The 18,970-nt window shown below is 48.8% G+C and overlaps 1 protein-coding gene across 1 annotated transcript in view; it reads left to right on the top strand.

Moving 5' to 3' along the window:
• The window catches only part of LOC117530545 (NACHT, LRR and PYD domains-containing protein 3-like), a 55,922-nt gene extending 37,250 nt beyond the window's left edge, over positions 1–18,672 (top strand). The window contains exons 7-12 of the mRNA XM_034193440.1: positions 7,252–7,425; positions 15,421–15,594; positions 15,785–15,940; positions 16,911–16,957; positions 17,199–17,715; positions 18,537–18,672. Coding sequence (XP_034049331.1) covers positions 7,252–7,425; positions 15,421–15,594; positions 15,785–15,940; positions 16,911–16,957; positions 17,199–17,715; positions 18,537–18,672 — 1,204 coding nt within the window. The remainder of the gene's footprint in view (positions 1–7,251; positions 7,426–15,420; positions 15,595–15,784; positions 15,941–16,910; positions 16,958–17,198; positions 17,716–18,536) is intronic.
• The last annotated feature ends 298 nt before the right edge of the window (positions 18,673–18,970 follow it).

The raw sequence follows: 18,970 nt of genomic DNA, 5'->3' as shown, positions 1-18,970 counted from the left end.
GAAGTCAAAACGGCCGAAGAACAGTGACCAGCGGGCTTGCCTGGGGTTCAGCCGCTTGGCGGTCCTGATATACTCCAGGTTCCGGTGGTCAGTGAAAACCGTGAATGGCACGGACGTTCCCTCCAACAGATGTCTCCACTCTTCAAGAGCCTCTTTCACCGCAAGGAGTTCTCGATTGCCGACGTCATAGTTCCGTTCGGCCGGGGTCAACCTGCGGGAAAAATAGGCACACAGGTGAAGGACCTTATCGGTCTTCCCGCTCTGGGAAAGCACAGCTCCTATCCCTGAGTCCGAGGCGTCCACTTCAACCACTAACTGGCGACTAGGATCGGGCTGCACCAGAACGGGTGCAGACAAGAAGCGCCGTTTCAACTCCTTGAACGCGGCATCGCAACGATCCGACCAGGTGAAGGGGACTTTTGGTGAGGTCAGGGCTGTCAGGGGGCTAACTACCTGACTGTAGCCCTTAATGAACCTCCTGTAGAAATTTGCAAAGCCGAGGAACTGTTGCAGCTTCCTACGGCTAGTGGGTTGGGGCCAGTCTCTCACCGCCGCAACCTTGGCCGGATCAGGAGCGACGGAGTTGGGGGAGATGATAAACCCCAGGAAGGACAAAGATGTGCGGTAAAACTCACACTTCTCGCCCTTCACAAACAGCCGGTTCTCCAACAACCGCTGCAGGACCTGACGTACATGCCGGACATGAGTCTCAGGATCCAGAGAAAAGATGAGTATATCGTCTAGATATACGAAGACGAATCGGTGCAGGAAATCCCGCAAGACATCATTAACTAATGCTTGGAACGTCGCTGGGGCGTTTGTGAGGCCGAACGGCATGACCAGGTACTCAAAGTGACCTAATGGGGTGTTGAATGCCGTCTTCCATTCGTCTCCCTTCCGGATCCGAACCAGGTGATACGCATTTCTAAGATCCAGCTTAGTAAAGATTTTGGCTTCATGCAGGGGGGTGAACACGGAATCTAATAATGGCAACGGGTATCGGTTGCGAACCGTAATCTCATTCAGCCCCCTGTAATCAATACATGGACGAAGTCTGCCATCTTTCTTGCCCACAAAAAAGAAACCTGCCCCCATCGGGGAGGTGGAGTTCCGGATCAGCCCGGCAGCTAATGAGTCCCGGATGTAGGTCTCCATTGATTCGCGCTCAGGTCGTGAGAGGTTGTACAGCCTGCTGGACGGGAACTCAGCACCTGGAACCAAATCAATGGCACAATCGTACGGACGGTGCGGGGGAAGGGTGAGTGCCAGATCCTTGCTGAAGACGTCAGCAAGATCGTGGTACTCAACCGGCACTGCCGTCAGATTGGGAGGGACTTTGACCTCCTCCTTAGCCTGGGAACCGGGAGGAACCGAGGATCCTAAACACACCCGATGGCAGGTTTCGCTCCACTGAACCACCACCCCAGACGGCCAATCGATCCGGGGATTGTGCTTTAACATCCATGGGATGCCCAAAATCACGCGGGAGGTAGAAGGAGTTACAAAAAACTCAATCTCCTCCCGATGGTTTCCAGACACCACCAGAGTTACTGGTTGTGTCTTGTGTGTGAGTAAAGGGAGGAGGGTGCCATCTAGTGCCCGCACCTGCAATGGCAAAGGAAGCGCCACCAGAGGGAGCCCTACCTCCTTTGCCCATCCGTTGTCTAGCAGATTCCCTTCTGACCCCGTGTCCACCAGTGCTCGGGCTTGAAGGGTTAAATCCCCGCTCAGGATTGTAACTGGGAGTCGTGTGGCAATTTGTGTGTGTCTCACTTGAATGTCTTGACCCCCCCTTAGCCCAGTCTCTAAGGGCGAGTGTTGACGTCTTGGGCGTTTGGGGCAGTCTCTCTGTGTGTGCTCTGTTGAGCTGCAGAGAAAACACTCTCCACGGATCAGCCTCCCCATTTTGGCCCTGTGCGTTTCCCTAACAACGTCAACAGGGGGAGCTGTTGCCCCACAAAGCGCTGCGGCTGTGGAGCGTGGGGAGGGCAGCCCCTTTTCGAACCCGGGAGGGAGAGGGGCGGCGTGTATCCGGTCACGTCCTTCGCCTCGCTCCCGACGGCGTTCCTCTAACCGATTGTCTAATCGTATAACGAGATCAATAAGCCCGTCCAAATCCCGCGGTTCGTCCTTAGCCACCAAGTGCTCCTTCAAGACCAACGATAGTCCGTTTACGAAGGTGGCGCGGAGGGCAGTGCTATTCCAGCCGGACCTCGCAGCCGCGATGCGGAAGTCGACTGCATAAGCAGCTGCGCTCCGGCGCCCCTGTCTCATTGACAGCAGCACGGCTGAAGCGGTCTCTCCTCTATTTGGGTGATCGAACACTGTTCTGAACTCCCTCACAAACCCATCATATGTCAGAAGGAGCCGTGAATTTTGCTCCCAGAGCGCTGTAGCCCAAGCGCGTGCCTTGCCGCGAAGCAGATTAATCACATAAGCTATCTTACTAGCATCAGTCGCGTACATGACGGGACGTTGTGCGAAGACGAGCGAACACTGCATAAGAAAGTCCGCGCATGTCTCCACACAACCCCCGTACGGTTCTGGAGGGCTTATGTATGCTTCAGGGGAAGGTGGGAGGGGTCGTTGAATGACCTGTGGAACGTCACTATTGCGCACAGGATCGACAGGAGGGGGAGCCGCAGCAGCGCCCTGAGGGCGCGCTTCCACCTGCTGAGGAGTGACTGGGAGTGACAGCTGTCACTCATCATGAGTGACAGCTGTCACTCATCATCAGCACCAGCTGTCACTCATTCATCTCATCACCATCACCATAAAGGCTGGACTGGCGGTGGTGCCAGCTGAGTACCATGGCCTTGCTGACATCTTCAGCAAGGATCTGGCACTCACGCTGCCCCCACACCATCCATACGATTGTGCCATTGATTTGATACCGGGCACTGAGTACCCGTCCAGCAGGCTGTACAACCTCTCACGTCCGGAACGCGAATCAATGGAGACCTACATCCGGGACTCGTTAGCTGCCGGGTTGATCCGGAACTCCACCTCCCCGATGGGTGCTGGTTTCTTTTTTGTGGGCAAGAAGGACGGCGGACTCCGTCCATGCATTGATTACAGAGGGCTGAACGAGATCACGGTTCGCAAACTGATACCCGTTACCCCTGTTGGATTCAGTGTTCACGCCCCTGCATGGAGCCCAAATATTCACGAAATTGGACCTTAGGAATGCTTATCACCTGGTTCGGATCCGGGAGGGAGACGAGTGGAAGACGGCATTTATCACCCGGTTAGGTCACTTTGAGTACCTGGTCATGCCGTTCGGCCTCACCAATGCGCCTGCGATGTTCCAAGCGTTGGTTAATGACGTCTTGTGGGACTTCCTGCATCGGTTTGTCTTCGTATATCTAGACGATATACTCATCTTTTCTCTGGATCCTGAGACCCATGTCAAGCATGTACGTCAGGTCCTACAGCGGTTGTTGGAGAACCAGCTGTTTGTGAAGGGCGAGAAGTGCGAGTTCCACCTCACTTCTTTGTCCTTCCTGGGGTTCATAATCTCCTCCAACTCCGTCGCCCCTGATCCGGCCAAGGTTGCGGCGGTGAGAGATTGGCCCCAACCAACAAACCGTAGGAAACTGCAACAGTTCCTTGGTTTTGCAAATTTCTACCGGAGGTTCATCAAGGGCTACAGTCAGGTAGTTAGCCCCCTGACAGCCCTGACCTCCACAAAAGTCCCCTTCACCTGGTCGGATCGGTGCGAAGCCGCGTTTAGGGAGTTGAAACGCCGGTTCTCGACTGCACCAGTTCTGGTGCAGCCCAATCCTAATCGCCAGTTCGTAGTTGAAGTGGACGCCTCTGACTCAGGGATAGGAGCCGTGCTATCCCGGAGCGGGGAGTCCGACAAGGTTCTCCATCCATGTGCCTACTTTTCCCGCAGGTTGACCCCGGCTGAAAGGAACTATGATGTCGGCAATCGGGAACTTCTTGCGGTGAAGGAGGCTCTTGAAGAGTGGAGACATCTGTTGGAGGGAGCATCGGTACCATTTACGGTTTTCACGGACCATCGGAACCTGGAGTACATTTTGACCGCCAGGCATCTGAACCCCAGGCAAGCCCGCTGGTCGCTGTTCTTCGGGCCTTTTGACTTCCGGATCACCTACCACCCCGGGACAAAAAACCAACGATCTGACGCCCTGTCCCGGGTGCATGAAGAGGAGGTCAAGACCGAGCTGTCAGACCCCCCTGAAACCATCATCCCCGAGTCCACTGTCGTGGCCACCCTTACCTGGGACGTGGAGAAGACCGTCCGGGAGGCCCTGACACAGAGCCCGGACCCGGGGACAGGTCCGAAGAACAAATTGTACGTCCCACCAGAGGCCAGAGCTGCGGTCCTTGACTTCTGTCACGGTTCCAAGCCAGCTTCACTGCAGATACATCCAGTATTCCACGTCTCCAGACTCAAACCCTGCCACACCTCTCCCCTCTGTGCCCCTGGACCGGCGCCGCCGCCTGCCTGGATCATCGACGGGGAGCCGGCTTGGACTGTGCACCGACTCCTGGACGTTCGTCGAAAGGGCCGGGGGTTCCAGTATTTGGTGGACTGGGAAGGATATGGACCCGAAGAACGCTCCTGGGTGAAGAGGAGCTTCATCCTGGACCCGGCCCTCCTGGCTGATTTCTACGCCCGGCACCCGGACAAGCCTGGTCGGGCGCCAGGAGGCGCCCGTTGAGGGGGGGGGGTCCTGTTGTGTGGGCCGCTGAAGAGGAGGTACTGCTGGCCCACCACCATCAGATGGCGCCCTGCTTGGAGTGCGGGCTTCAAGCACGAGAGGGCGCCGGAGCCACTGGGAGTGACAGCTGTCACTCATCATCAGCACCAGCTGTCACTCATTCATCTCATCACCATCACCATAAAGGCTGGACTGCAACTCCACCTCCTCGCCGAGAAATCAGCTACCATTCAGGTAATATTCTCTGCTGTACTCAGCTGTCACACATCAACTCATGACAGCTATCACCCATCATTTCATCACTCCATAAAAGCCGGATGTCATCTCCACCTCGCTGCCGAGATATCATCTACCTGTGAAGGTAATTCTCTGCAAAACTGAAAACACTGACTAACAGTCTGAACTTCTTTGCAGCCGTTTTCCTGTGGGTGTTGCCTTATCTGTGGGATTGGCGTTTGGTGTGATCAGCGACGGCTTTGCTTCACACCCCAACCAGATAAGTGGTTAGACAGGAGCTGCACGAGTGTGTGATTGGAGGTGGAGGTTTTCCCTCCTAACTGTATACAGACTGTGGGATTACTGAGTGTGCGAACTCACACTCATCAGGACTGTCTCTGTTCTCTGCCAGCAGTACCGGGTCTGACTGCTGAAGACAGCGGCCACCTGGGGCGCAGGGCTTGGCGGCTCCGGTGTTCTTCAGCTCCGTTGGTGGTGGAAGCTGTGTGGGATCCGGCTCTTCTCTCGCCAGGCGTCTTCTATCGTCGAGCCTGCCCACACGTCACTTTGTGTATAATTGACAGTCCACCATATTGTTATTGTCTGTACGTCGTTGTGCGATTCACAACATTAAATTGTTACTTTTGGCTTATCCATTGTCCGTTCATTAACACCCCCTGTTGTGGGTCTGTGTCACGACACTTTCACAACAGTGACTGGTTTATAAACACAATTATGACAGAGTTTGGGGGAAGAGCGAGCAGGAGCACCACAGCAGCAGCAACTGGGTTTTTTTTTGTCTTTCACGTGCGCGCGCGAGCGAATCGTCCATGAAGATTATTTTATTTATTAACTACACAGATGTATAATAAAACAAATGGTGCTGTTGGGGAAAGTGTAGTGACACGGACCCACAACAGGGGGCGCAAATGAACGGTCAATAGATGAGCCAAAAGGTAACAATTTAATGTTGTGAATGTGCACAACGATGATACAGACAATCACAGAATCTGACAGCAGTCAATACACCAAGGTGACGTGTGTGCAGGCTCGAGGATAGAAGACGTCTGTCTTGATAAGAGCCGGAACCACACGATTTCCACCGCCACAGAACCCGGAGAATACTGGAGCCGCCAAGTCCCGAATTCCCAGGTGATCACCGTCCCTGACTGTCGGATCTGGTACTGCTGGCGAGGAGCACAAACAGTGAGATGTGGGTGTGTGCACACACCCAGTAACAAAAACAGTCAGAAGGTGGAAAGTCACTTCCACCTCTAATCACACACACGTGCAGCTCCTGTCAACCACTGATATAATGTTTGGATTTCAGGATTTGTGGGTGCCCTTATAGCTTTAAAGAACAATAAAAAACAAGACACCCCGTTTTTAAAGAATCATTTGAAACCATTAAATTGCTACATTAAATTACAACATGAACACACCTGACTAAAAATCACCTTTGACAACATCAGAAAAAAAGAATTTAAAATAAAAAACAGACCTGAGATTATAACTTCAAATTCTTTTTCAACATGAGGAAGTCTCCATTATCTGGTCAGAAGGTAAAAATCAGAATAATAACTATTTCTGTGGCTCTTTCAGGATAAACACCACTCAGCAACAGTCGTGAACACTCTTTTTGTTGTTGTTGCTGATGACGTCACGGCTCACACTCACTGATCTGAACCATCTCAGTGAGATCAGCGCTCATATTCATCCTCATCTTCCTGATGAGTATTTTTGTCGCGTTTGGAGCTTCACAGTCTGCAAACTGCCAACCACAAGGGGGCAGACCCTGTCTGCTTTGAACTAGAGGTGGGCGATACCGGGAATTTTGGTATTGATCCGATACCAAGTAAATACAGGCCCAGTATCACCGATATTGATACCGATACCGATATGCAGAGCTGCTGTTACAGACAGAGTAGACGCAGTCAGTGCGTGTGGGAGAGAAAAAAGTTTGAGTATCGATCTTTTTACACGAGGATCGTTCAATATCAATACCAGCGTTGGTATCGATATTATCGATATTAGGATCGATCCGCCCACCTCTACTTTGAACTCACTCTGTGCATGTGAACGCACAAAAGCTTTTTCTGCTCACACTTTGATTTCACTGAAACTCTGCATCGTGATTTATTCAGTTATTCCTTTTAAAACAACTTACAGGGACAATAAATCTGTATTTCACATTGTGATGGAAACTTTGGAGTTAAGTCACAGTTTATACGTGAGCTGAACTATGGGGAGGGGTCATCTGTGATCTGTTACATCACTAATTTGAACAGAGACTTAATTTCTCTGATTTTAAACTGAAAATCTTTGTTTTCAATCGTCTCTGCAGGTTATCTGGCTGTAATCTGTCAGAGAGAAGCTGTGAAGTTCTGTCTTCAGTTCTCAGCTCTCAGTCCTCCAGTCTGACAGAACTGGACCTGAGTCACAACCGGCTGCAGGATTCAGGAGTGAAGCTGCTATCTGCTGGACTGGAGAGTCCACACTGTCACCTGGAGACTCTCAGGTCAGGATTTAGTTTCAGCTTCAAACGGTTCAAAATGTCTCTGAATTTTAAACTGTTTCATCACATTCAGTTTCACATCAGTGCTCAGATATGTCATCTGAACCAGAACTAAAGGATTTCAGTCTCTGCTGGAAACATGGCAGGGTGGTGCAGCGGGCATCACTTGTCTCACAGCAAGAAGATCATAGGTTCAATTCCAACCAAAGTCCAGGTCCAGTCTGTTGGAGTTTCTATGATGTCTCCATGCTTGTGAGTTTATTCCTGACATTAAAAACAGGTTGGTTATCTTTAGGCTCCTCCCACTGCCCTTGAACAAGGTAGTGTGTGTATACCCGCCCTGAGCCTGAATACTGAGTATGTAGTCAGTTAGTAGATACGACCCAACAGCTACTGCAGTACTAACTAGAAGTAAGCAAGTAGTTTTTCCTCTTTCTTTATGTTGCACATCTTCAATGACGCCATAAATCCAGAGAAAGAAAAGAAGATGGTGCAGAGAGTCAACGAGTCCAGCAGGCTTCAAATGAAGCAGTAACATACAAATAAATTATTAAAAAATCATACATTGTGATTTCCGGATTTTTTTTTTTTTTTTTTTTTTAGATTATGTCTCTCACAGTGGACATGCACCTAAGATGAAAATTTCAGACCCCTCCATGATTTCTAAGTGGGAGAACTTGCAAAACCTCAGGGTGTTCAAATACTTATTTTCCTCACTGTACATGCAGACAAAGAGAAAAGTGCTGAGAACCCCGTTATGAGACAGCAGCTAAATCAGTGCTGTTGGGTTGTAATTCCCAATTTTTCCCGGGTTAATGGGGAGCGAACTCAGAAGACTCAAAAACTGATAGGAAACAGACTTCACTTTTTGACGTTTTATTGAATAGATGCCTTCACTAAAACAGGGAGTTTCCACCTGAGTTTGCAAACTCCTCACAGAGCGCTCAGCCTGCTCTCCAGCCCCCCACACACAGATGGACGGGCTGCTCCCCTCACTGTGGATCAGTAAAGTTTTGATGTTGCATTTTGACCTTTATCTGCGTTGAATGCTCACATTGTACTAAATGGTATGTGTAAAAATAAAACTGTTTTGTCCATGTAGCGTGGTCAGCAGAAGAACAGTATGCATCATGGCATTCCAGAGGAGATATGAAATTATTATTAATATCATTCTTTCTATAAGGCGATATGAAGTTACTATTAGTTTTATATGAAGTTGTCAAAGTAGCAAACTAGCCATGAGAAATACTTCCCCAACAGTGCTGAAACTTTTTTTGCCAGATGTTAAATGTTACTTTGTAGGTTGGTGCTCTGATACCAAGTAGAAAACTGTGCTGGATTCAGATCGGGTTGCGATCCCAACAAAGCCTTTGTGAAGAAGCAGAAGTTTGTCCAAACTACATGACAACATGAAAGATGAGGACAAAGAAAGTGTAGCAAAAAGTGAGGAGGACACTTCTGGACACCAGATGAATGTCCTTCATTATGATCCACATTGATGGATTGACTCAACTAACCCGGTCTGAGGCTTCTCTGTTATGTGTCGGACACAGCCCGGAGAACCGACCAGCGTTTGAAGGACCCAGTATAAAATAAGCAGAGCACGGTACAAAGGATAACAGAGTTTAATGAACATAACAGTGATGTGATAAATATAAAAGTGCGCGGTCTGGCGTGGTGGTTTTTGCGGTGCGCTCCCAGCAGCGCCAACGGTCCGCAGCCAGAACCAATTCGGACCCAAGGACCCCGCCAACACCCCCCAGGTGGCCGCGACAAACCGAGTCTGTGAAAGAAGGAATCATTATGTGAGTCCACACTCCACACAGAGAGACCGCTCAAAGGTGTACAAACAGCAAACACTTCCTGGCTTAATTGCAAATCAGCTTCCCACCCTGCAGGCATAGAACACCCTGTTCACAAAACTCCACTGCAGTGGAAGCTGATTTAAACGACCAACATACAGCTCAATATAATAAGGTGTGAGGGACACCACATTTACTGACTGTATAAATGTTAGTCACAAAATCTAACGTACCTCAGGAAGTGTGCTGACGAGCGTGAGACCTCACCCTCTCCTCTTTCACAGACCATGCATCAAACCTGGACGTTCTCTGCATCCACTGATGATGAGATGGCTCCCGAGACGACGATCTCACCTGTCTGGTCACAAGGTCGAGTCTCTGGCAAATACACACTGTGTACTCCAGTCTTAAATGCCACCATGTTCCAATCCATGTAGATGCACCACAGCTGTGAGTCCTGACGAGCCGCAGGTGATCAGGGTGAGGTCCTGATAAACTCAGCTACACAGCCACTCAGTCCCAAATGCGCACCACCTGGAAGGAAAAACAAAAGACAGGACAGAAAACAGAAACAAAAGGCAGCCAGGCCCCCCCAGCCACACAACAGCACCCCACCCTCACGGGAAGCCTCCCGGTGACCACACAAACCCGGCCCAGGAGAAACACCCCCCTCCAGGGGCCATGGCTGGAAACTGTATCTGCATTCGTCTTCCAACAGAATGGTTGATGTCTTCTCCTCTGGCTGCATCTTTGCCTTTGTTTCTGTCAGTCACTTAGCACAGGTGTGGCCAGGAGTTCTTAAACCTGTGCGGTCAGCCTTTGTCCAACCATGTTCACAGTCTGATTAGTCATAAAACAAAAAAGACAAACACAAACAACCAAAACCACCCCCCCCTCCCCAGGGGACCGTCCCATCAAACCCCGGGAAGAGGAGAAAAGAAAAACACAACCCAAACTTAAGCTTACAAATAAAAATGCTAACACCCCCCCCCCCAACGACATGTAGGGACCAACACCCCCCAGAGGACATCCCGCCAGCTCCAGGAGTAATAACCACAGCCGAGGTCCCTCTGGGATCCAATGTCACCCACAGGGACTCCCAGCGCCTCCCAGAGGACCATTCCATCAACCCCAGGAGACGCCTCCCCTCATGACCAACGGACCCAGCCCCGGCCGTCTATGGCTAGATGGACCCACAGCCCTTTCCCCCCCAGAGGACACCACAGTCAAACCCTGAGGGCGGAAACTGGGGGGAAAAACAAGAGGAGAAAAAAAAAACATACAAACAAAACAACCCCAACCCCACCCCCTTGGCGCAGTGGAAACTGGAAGCACGTCCAGTGTCACCAACCGTGACTATACCCCAGAAGCCAACCGGGAGGAGTGGAACAGCGGTTATGGCAGACGGCACAAAACGGCGCCACTCCTCCGACTCCCAAACCAGCCACCAGCTGCGGGTATATCCCACTGCCCCAAACCTCAGCCATGCCGATGGCAGATGGCTCAAAGGCGCGCTGAAGCCGGAGGTGGAACAGGGAATCAACAAACAAAACCCCCCCCCCTCCCCAGGTGCAGAGGTTACCTGGGAAACACCCAGCATAACCAAACTGCACCACTCCAGCAACGCCGACACCACGGCTCACACGGCTGGAGCCAGAGGAGAAGAGAGGGAACAAAAAGAAAATACCCCAAACCCCCCCCTCCCCTCCCAGGTGCAGAGGTTACCTGGGAAATGCCCAGCATAACCAAACTGCACCACTCCAGCAACGCCGACTCTACGGCTCACCCGGCTGGAGTCAGAGGAGAAGAGAGGGCATAACAAAAAACAAAACAAAAAAAAAGAAAAAACAACCCAATTACCCCCCATCACCCCCCAGGGGACCGTCCCATCAAACCCTGGGGAGGTGAAACTAAAAGAAATAAAAAGACTAACAGACTAACATAAAGTTGCTTGGGTCCTTTTTGTGCTCCAAACAGACTGCAGGGACACGACCCCAGACACTAATAGTGTAAAAAAAAAATCCCACACAAAAACCAACTCAAAAAACACCCACACAAAATGAACTAACACAAAACAAATAAGTGATTTATACCGTCAAGCTCAAACAAATGGAACACACCTGTTCCAACTTAAGAGCTTGACGGTAATGTGACTCAGTCACCAACAGAGGGAGCCAGAGTGCTAAAAATGAAAAACCCCCTTTGGTGACAGAAAATAATTCATGCTGCTTTTCCTGTGAGCAACACACAACCAAAAATGTGATTCAACTAAATAACACCGGAGCTGACACAACAGACGCAGTAGCTATCATTACCCGGGGAAACGGGGCTACGACTGTAACACAGGAAGCACCGCGACCCGTGCCACAGAGCTCCGCCGTGCGCGTTCACCCATTACAGACCCACTCCTGCAGCTCCCGTTCAAACCTCTTATCCGGTCGAAGTGTGACGCGAAGCCGTCGTCAGTCACACTCCACCACGACCCACGGATAAGGCACAAACACAGGAAACACGGCTGCATGAGCGCTTAAGTCAGTATTCAGTAATGGGTTCTCCAACGCACACCATCCGGGCAGAGAGCACCCGCAACTGATTCGGATAACTTCTGAACGTCTGCTGCCGCCTTCCCGGCGCGTTACCGTCTCTGCTACCGCTGGGTCCGTGATGTTTGGCCAGAGACTACTGTTATGTGTCGGACGCAGCCCGGAGAACCGACCAGCGTTTGAAGGACCCAGTATAAAATAAGCAGAGCACGGTACAAAGGATAACAGAGTTTAATGAACATAACACTGCTGTGAAAAAATACAAACAAATAAGTGCGCGGTCTGGCGTGGCGGATTTGCGGTGTGCTCCCAGCAGCACAAAACAGTCCGGAGCCAGAACCAGTTCGGACCCAAGGACCCCGCCGACACCCCCCAGGTGGCCGCGACAAACCGAGTCTGTGAAAGAAGAAATCATTATGTGAGTCCACACTCAACACACAGAGAGACCACTCAAAGGTGCACAAACAGCAAACACTTCCTGGCTTAATTACTAATCAGCTTCCCACCCTGCAGGCATAGAACACCCTGTTCACAAAACTCCACTGCAGAGGAAGCTGATTACACGACCAACATACAGCTCAATATAATAAGGTGTGAGGGACACCACATTTACTGACTGTATAAATGTTAGTCACAAAATCTAACGTACCTCAAGAAGTGTGCTGACGAGCGTGAGACCTCACCCCCTCCTCTTTCACAGACCATGCATCAAACCTGGACGTTCTCTGCTTCCACTGATGATGAGATGGCTCCCGAGACGACGATCTCACCCGTCTGGTCACAAGGTCGAGTCTCTGGCAAATACACACTGTGTACTCCAGTCTTAAATGCCACCATGTTCCAATCCATGTAGATGCACCACAGCTGTGAGTCCTGACGAGCCGCAGGTGATCAGGGTGAGGTCCTGATAAACTCAGCTACACAGCCACTCAGTCCCAAATGCGCACCACCTGGAAGGAAAAACAAAAGACAGGACAGAAAACAGAAACAAAAGGCAGCCAGGCCCCCCCAGCCACACAACACTTCTCTCCAACTTCACTTCACATCAACTGTTCCCAAGAATTGAGTCCATGTCACTGCAGACAACTCAGTCCACTCAGCATGAATTTAACTTTTTACTTCCACACACACTCATCTTCAACCGCTTAGTCCAAGTAAGGGTCGTGGGGGGCTGGAGCCTATCCCAGCAGTCATAGAATGCGAGGCAGGGCACACCCAGGACAGGACGGCAGTCTGTCACAGGGCCACAAACAGACAAACAAACACAGTCACACCCACACGCACACCTACAGACAATTTAAAGATTCCAACCCACCTAATCCACATGTCTTTGGATGTGGGAGGAAACCGGAGCACCCGGAGGAAACCGACGCAAACACGGGGAGAACATGCAAACTCCACACAGAAAGGCCACAGGCAGGAATTGAACCCATGACCTTCTCGCTGTGAGGCAACAGTGCTAACCACTAATCCACCATGCTGCCCTTTTTACTTCCAGTATAATTTTTTTTTTTTTAACATTCAGACATAATTTAATTCATTTAAACCATGTGGTCCAGGTTACTAAGCTAACATTAGCCTCTTCATCAGCACCATGGAATCTGAATGAGAGAGAATCAGGATTGTATCATCTGCAAACATTTGACAAAGCATTCACAGCAATAAGAAATAATAACGAACTGCAATAGACTCTAAATGATCGAGACTCTGAGTGGGATCCTGGAAAAGGTTCCCGCTGGAGACCCTCAGTTCGACTGGGAGACATCAGTGCTCACATGGACGATGATGGAGAAACTGATAAGGCTGTTTGTCATGGATTCCCTGGTGCTCCCAGTTTTTAAAACATCTTGATTCATCTGGTCAGTCACAGAATAAACAGACACAACCACAGAACACCATGAGGTCCAAACTAATGGATCCTGACACACATTTGGAATCAGCTGGTCAGAAAGGACAGACATGGCTGTTCCACAATGGGATCTGGACTCAGCTCACAGCACACATGACCTGTCAATCAAAGTGACCCTGCCCCTAATTATTCAGAATGTTATGGCGTAAAATATGTCATACTCGAGAAAAATCTCCCCCACACATGGAGGAGGAAACTATCTATAGAGATCCAAACCGTGTCAGTCCCAGACTGTAAACCTGTTTATGTTGGACATTTTAACATGGACTTCTATAGAATGTAACTCCGTTTTGAAGCCAAACTCATGTGCCCATTCACGGAACTACAAGACGCTCCACTTCCAGGTTTTCTTCATTTCAGACGTGTGGAGGTTGAGGCTTGGTTCTTGGGCATTGCGATGCACACTGCCCCTAGTAGTCGCACTATGTTGAACAAATGATTAGAACACATTAAATGCGTGGGACTAATTTAAGTTCATCTGGCACATCACGATTCCATTCAGTTACCATCCAGAGGGCCTTGGATCAATTATCAATCAGTTATTAATACATTTTGATTGATCTTTTTTCTCACTGTTTGTCTGCTTGGTACTTTTCCAAGCAGAGTTTGGACAGATCCACAGTCAACTGATCTCCAGTCACAGCTCGGGGATATTGACACCTATGTGGCTGTCATTCAGGAGTTCTAAATCCTAAAACCCGGGGGATCCTGGGGTTTAGCCCCGCTGTGAAAACTGCCTGTGTGGCTTCAGACAGACTCCTGTTTGGATTACTGCTATTCCAGCAAAAGGCCACACTCACATCTGCAGCATCTTCCCATCTTTATGTGCACCTTGTTGTGATGCATGTGCACGTTGGCTGTGCTGAGCTCATGCACTTTGAGCTTGTGTCAGAATAAAATAATTATGACCAAGCTTTGTTGCGCAGCTGATTTGCTGCAGAAATGGTGACACCAGGCCTCTGTTCTCATCTTGTTTCCTTTTCATTGCACTTTGGGTTCAGCTGTATGAACTAAGCACTTGTGCACTCTGGCACACTGCTGCACAGTGCACGTTCAAATGGAAATAGTGATGAGATTTTATCCTCAGGAATTCCTGATGCGGATGATTCTTGTCACTTTATGAAACAACAGAATGAGTCTGCTTTCAGCGAAGCCTTTAACATGCTGACGGATTGTGGAGATAAAAGAGAAAATAGATTTTGCTGATTGCTGCAAACAAAAACACAGTCACATAGTTCTTCTGTGTGTGTTTTTAGATTCTGAAGTCCAAACTGTCCACATGCAGGCAGAACTTGTTGCTCGGTGCTTCTTGTCCTGTGGTGTGTCACATTTATCACGGTCTTGTTTGGTCACCAAAGCTGCGCACCTCCTCCTCTTAGATTTTGGAGCAGACCGGGTGAAGTGAAGGCTGATGGCAAATGTTCTGAAATCAAAAGTATATTACGGCTTTAAGAAGGACTTGAGTAAAAGTAGAAACAGGTTTCCATCAGCAAGGTGAAAAGTTTGACGGTGGCCAGCAGCCGAATTCCAACCCCACAACCAACATTTATAAAACAGATGATTGACTTTTGAGACTTGATTTCCCAGCACATGACTGTAAACATCTAAATCAACTGAAGAATCATGTTGGACTGAATAAAACACTTTGTGTCCAAAGCTGGTTTCTGGATCCTGTCTGAGGTGCAGAACACTCTGAACCTTTGCATGATGACACAAATCTGTTTCTTGTTGATTTTGTCTTCAGGCTGAGTTTGTGTGATCTGTCAGAGAGAAGCTGTGAAGTTCTCAGCTCCGTTCTCAGCTCTCAGTCCTCCAGTCTGAGAGAACTGGACCTGAGTAACAACGATCTGCGGGATTCAGGAGTGAAGCTGCTGTCTGCTGGACTGGAGAGTCCACACTGTCACCTGGAGACTCTCAGGTCAGGACTCATCCATGTGTGCAGCAGCTCCATAAATCATGTCATGTTGTTTGAGTGTTGATGGATCTCAATGTTTGGAACCACAGTCATGAGCTCATCCTGCAGCAGACATCAGTGTGTCCTTGCTGCTGCAAAGTGGGGACGTCCTGACACTGTCCTCACGTTGTGTCTGCTGCTATGTTGTCTGCAGGCTTTCAGGCTGTCTGATCACACATGAAGGCTGTGCTTCTCTGGCCTCAGCTCTGACCTCCAACACCTCCCATCTGAGAGAGCTGGACCTGAGCTACAACCATCCAGGAGACTCAGTCAAATTGCTGGACCCACACCGGACTCTGGACTCTCTCAGGTATGGACTGGGTCTGGTGGAGGAGCTCCGTGTGGTTCCTGTGGACCTCAAACACCTCACACTGACAAACAGCGACTCAGCAAACTCTCTGTGCTGACTTATTGTTACTGTTTGATGTGAACACATGACAGAGATCCAGCTGAAGGTCAGCTGACCTCTAACATAACGCGTGTGTATGTTCTGCTCACGTGTTTGAGAAAATCATTTGTTAGTCATTCATACATTCTGGTGCAAAGACAAACAAAGTTGATCATTTTCACTGTCAGTCTGTTCTGAGTCATGTTTCAGTCATTCAGAAATCCAAACAGTCTGTTACTGTGGAGTAAATCTGTGTGCAGCAGGCAGCTCTCAAAAACTGAGTGACTGAGAGTGAGGGAAGCCACCAAGACACCCAGACAGCTCTGAAGAACTTTTTGGCTTCTGTGGCTGTGATTAGAGAAACTTTTCTGAGACAGAAATTCTGATCTGGTCCATCTGTGGACGTCATTCTGCACCAACTGGAATGTAAAAGCACCAAATTTAAAACATGATTTATTTTTTTATAAAAACTGCAGGAAATTAATTTTGCGAACATAAAACTTTAATTTAGTTCTTGATGATCTTTGAAACGTAGTTTTAGTTCTGGAGGATCTGCAACAATATGAGGGGACATGTAACGCCTGCAGCTGATTGACTGAGCACACCTGACTTAATGAGCAATGGGCGGAGCCTGGAGAGTCTGGTGACCTCCAGGAGGAGGGTTGGTGAGCCCTGATTGGTTAAATCCACTTCAACAGATTTTTACCAGAATCTTCAAACCTGAAAAAGACAAACGTTGTTGTTTGCTGCTGATCAGCACAGTTAGAGGTGATCAATAATCAATGATCCATTTGGAAGAAGAGAAGAACTAAAGTGTGTAGATGAGATCAATGTCATGTTGATGTTTCCATGATTAAAGATCATGTGTTGCTCCGCCCCCTCCTCCTTTCAGGGTGGATCCTGGTGGAGTCCGATGGCTGAGACCAGGTCTGAGGAAGTGTAAGTGTCTTTGTACTTTGATCCATCTGTTTCCATAGAAACCACCCTCTGTGACATCACTCTTTCACGTCCTACTGACACTGAAGCAGAGTTCAACATGAAGGCTGCTACAAACGATCAATTGATAACTCCGACTGTGTTGTGTTTATCAATGCACTGATCGATTGATAATGCCAGCTGTCTCGTCGTGTTGATCGATGAACTGATTGACTGATAACTGTGTCGTGTTCTGTTCCATCAGATTTCTGTGAACTCTCTCTGGATCCAAACTCAGCACACAGAGTACTGAAACTGTCCAACAACAACACAAAGGTGGAACATGTGAAACAGAATCAATCATATCCTGATCATCCAGACAGATTTGACGTTTGCCCTCAGGTCCTGTCTTCAACTGGTCTGACTGGTCGCTGTTACTGGGAGGTCAAGTGGATAGGAGAGGTTTTTATATCAGTGTCTTACACGGGAATAAGAAGGAAAGGAAAGAGTGATGACTGCGAGTTTGGATGTAATAATCAGTCCTGGAGTCTGTTCTGCTTTGATGGTCGTTGGTACTCTGTCCGTCACAATAACAGACAAACACTCCGTCCTCGTTCCCCTTCGTCCACTCACAGAGTTTCAGTTTTTGTGGACTGTCCTGCCGTCACTCTGTCCTTCTATGAAGTCTCCTCCGACTCTCTGATCCACATCCACACCTTCTGCTGCACCTTCACTGAACCTCTGTGTGCCGGATTTGGTCTAAGGCACTGGTTGATTGCCAGGTATCGTCCTTTTTCCACAGTATCTCTGTGTGGACTGTAGGACGGAGAGTCTCCTCCTGTGGACACAAACACTTGATCATGAGTAGGGTTGGGTATCGAGAACCGTTTTTTTTTTTTCAGGTATCGTTAAGAAATAATTCGATCCACCGACATCAATAGCCTTTTTGCTTAACGATTCCCTTATCGGTCCTTCAGAGCGGCCACTGTTTTTGGGGGTGTTTGTCAGGAAAATGATCATGTCTCTACGTAGATTACAGAACCCCTGCAGGGTCTGTAATCAACCGTTTCTGCAGCACGGCTCTTCTTTGAAGCTTGAAGCAATGAAGCATTGATCCAACCCGCTGCTTCGTTGGTTCTTTGTTTTATTTCGCTTTATCTTAATTTTTCCCCGCTAAAACCCCAAAGAGCATATGTTCTGAGTAATATTTACCTTTTTTTATTTTAAACCGACCTGTTATGGTCTTCTGAAACAGTTGGTAGATGTATTTTATAACTTAAAAAATGGGACCGATGCTAACGTGTTAGCATGTCTATGGTATTTTCAATGTTAAAGTTAGCATTAAGCTGTTCACATCTCAGCATGTTTGTGTGCATTTTTCTGTATAATAAAATCTTAGCAATACCTATGCCTAATCATAAGTGTTTGGACAGTAAAAGTCCAGCTGGTTTAACTTTGATGTCTCAGTGGTTGTAAACTAACATGATTTTTGGTGCCCCTCTGTGGCTGACGCAGGTTCCCGACACTGCATGTTTTTGGTTCTGTGTTGGCAATGTTGTGCCTTTTTAAATGTACAACTAGCCTGTGCCGTGTTACTGCACAGTCCAAACCAACATCTGGACATCGGCAGAGCCCACAGTATGCCAAAACCCAGCTTGCTGGACTTGGATTTCTTCCTAGGACTGGACCGAGTTCACTCCAGCCGGCAGGAGAGTGCAGCTCCAGATTCACGTGAGTGATTAAGTCGATGCACAGTACATCAGAAGATGAAACGAGAGAAGAGAGGTAGGCTAATGGCTAGAGCTCTCAGACAGCAGCTGTTTAGTCTGTAACTAGCTGATGTAAACTCCTAGGCTACAGGATAGAGCTACCAGACTGCAGCTGCCTAGTCTGTTTCTAGCTGATTTCCGCTCCTAGGCTAAAGGCTAGAGCTCTCAGGCCTTCACTGCCTAGTCTGTTACTTGCTAGTGTCGGCTCACAGGGTAAAGGCTAGAGCTGTCAGACCTCTGCTTCCTAGTTTGTTACTAGCTAGTATCT

The sequence above is a fragment of the Thalassophryne amazonica genome, chromosome 18 (assembly GCF_902500255.1).
Source record: "Thalassophryne amazonica chromosome 18, fThaAma1.1, whole genome shotgun sequence".
Lineage (NCBI taxonomy): Eukaryota > Metazoa > Chordata > Actinopteri > Batrachoidiformes > Batrachoididae > Thalassophryne > Thalassophryne amazonica.
This window is presented reverse-complemented; position numbering and strand designations above follow the sequence as displayed.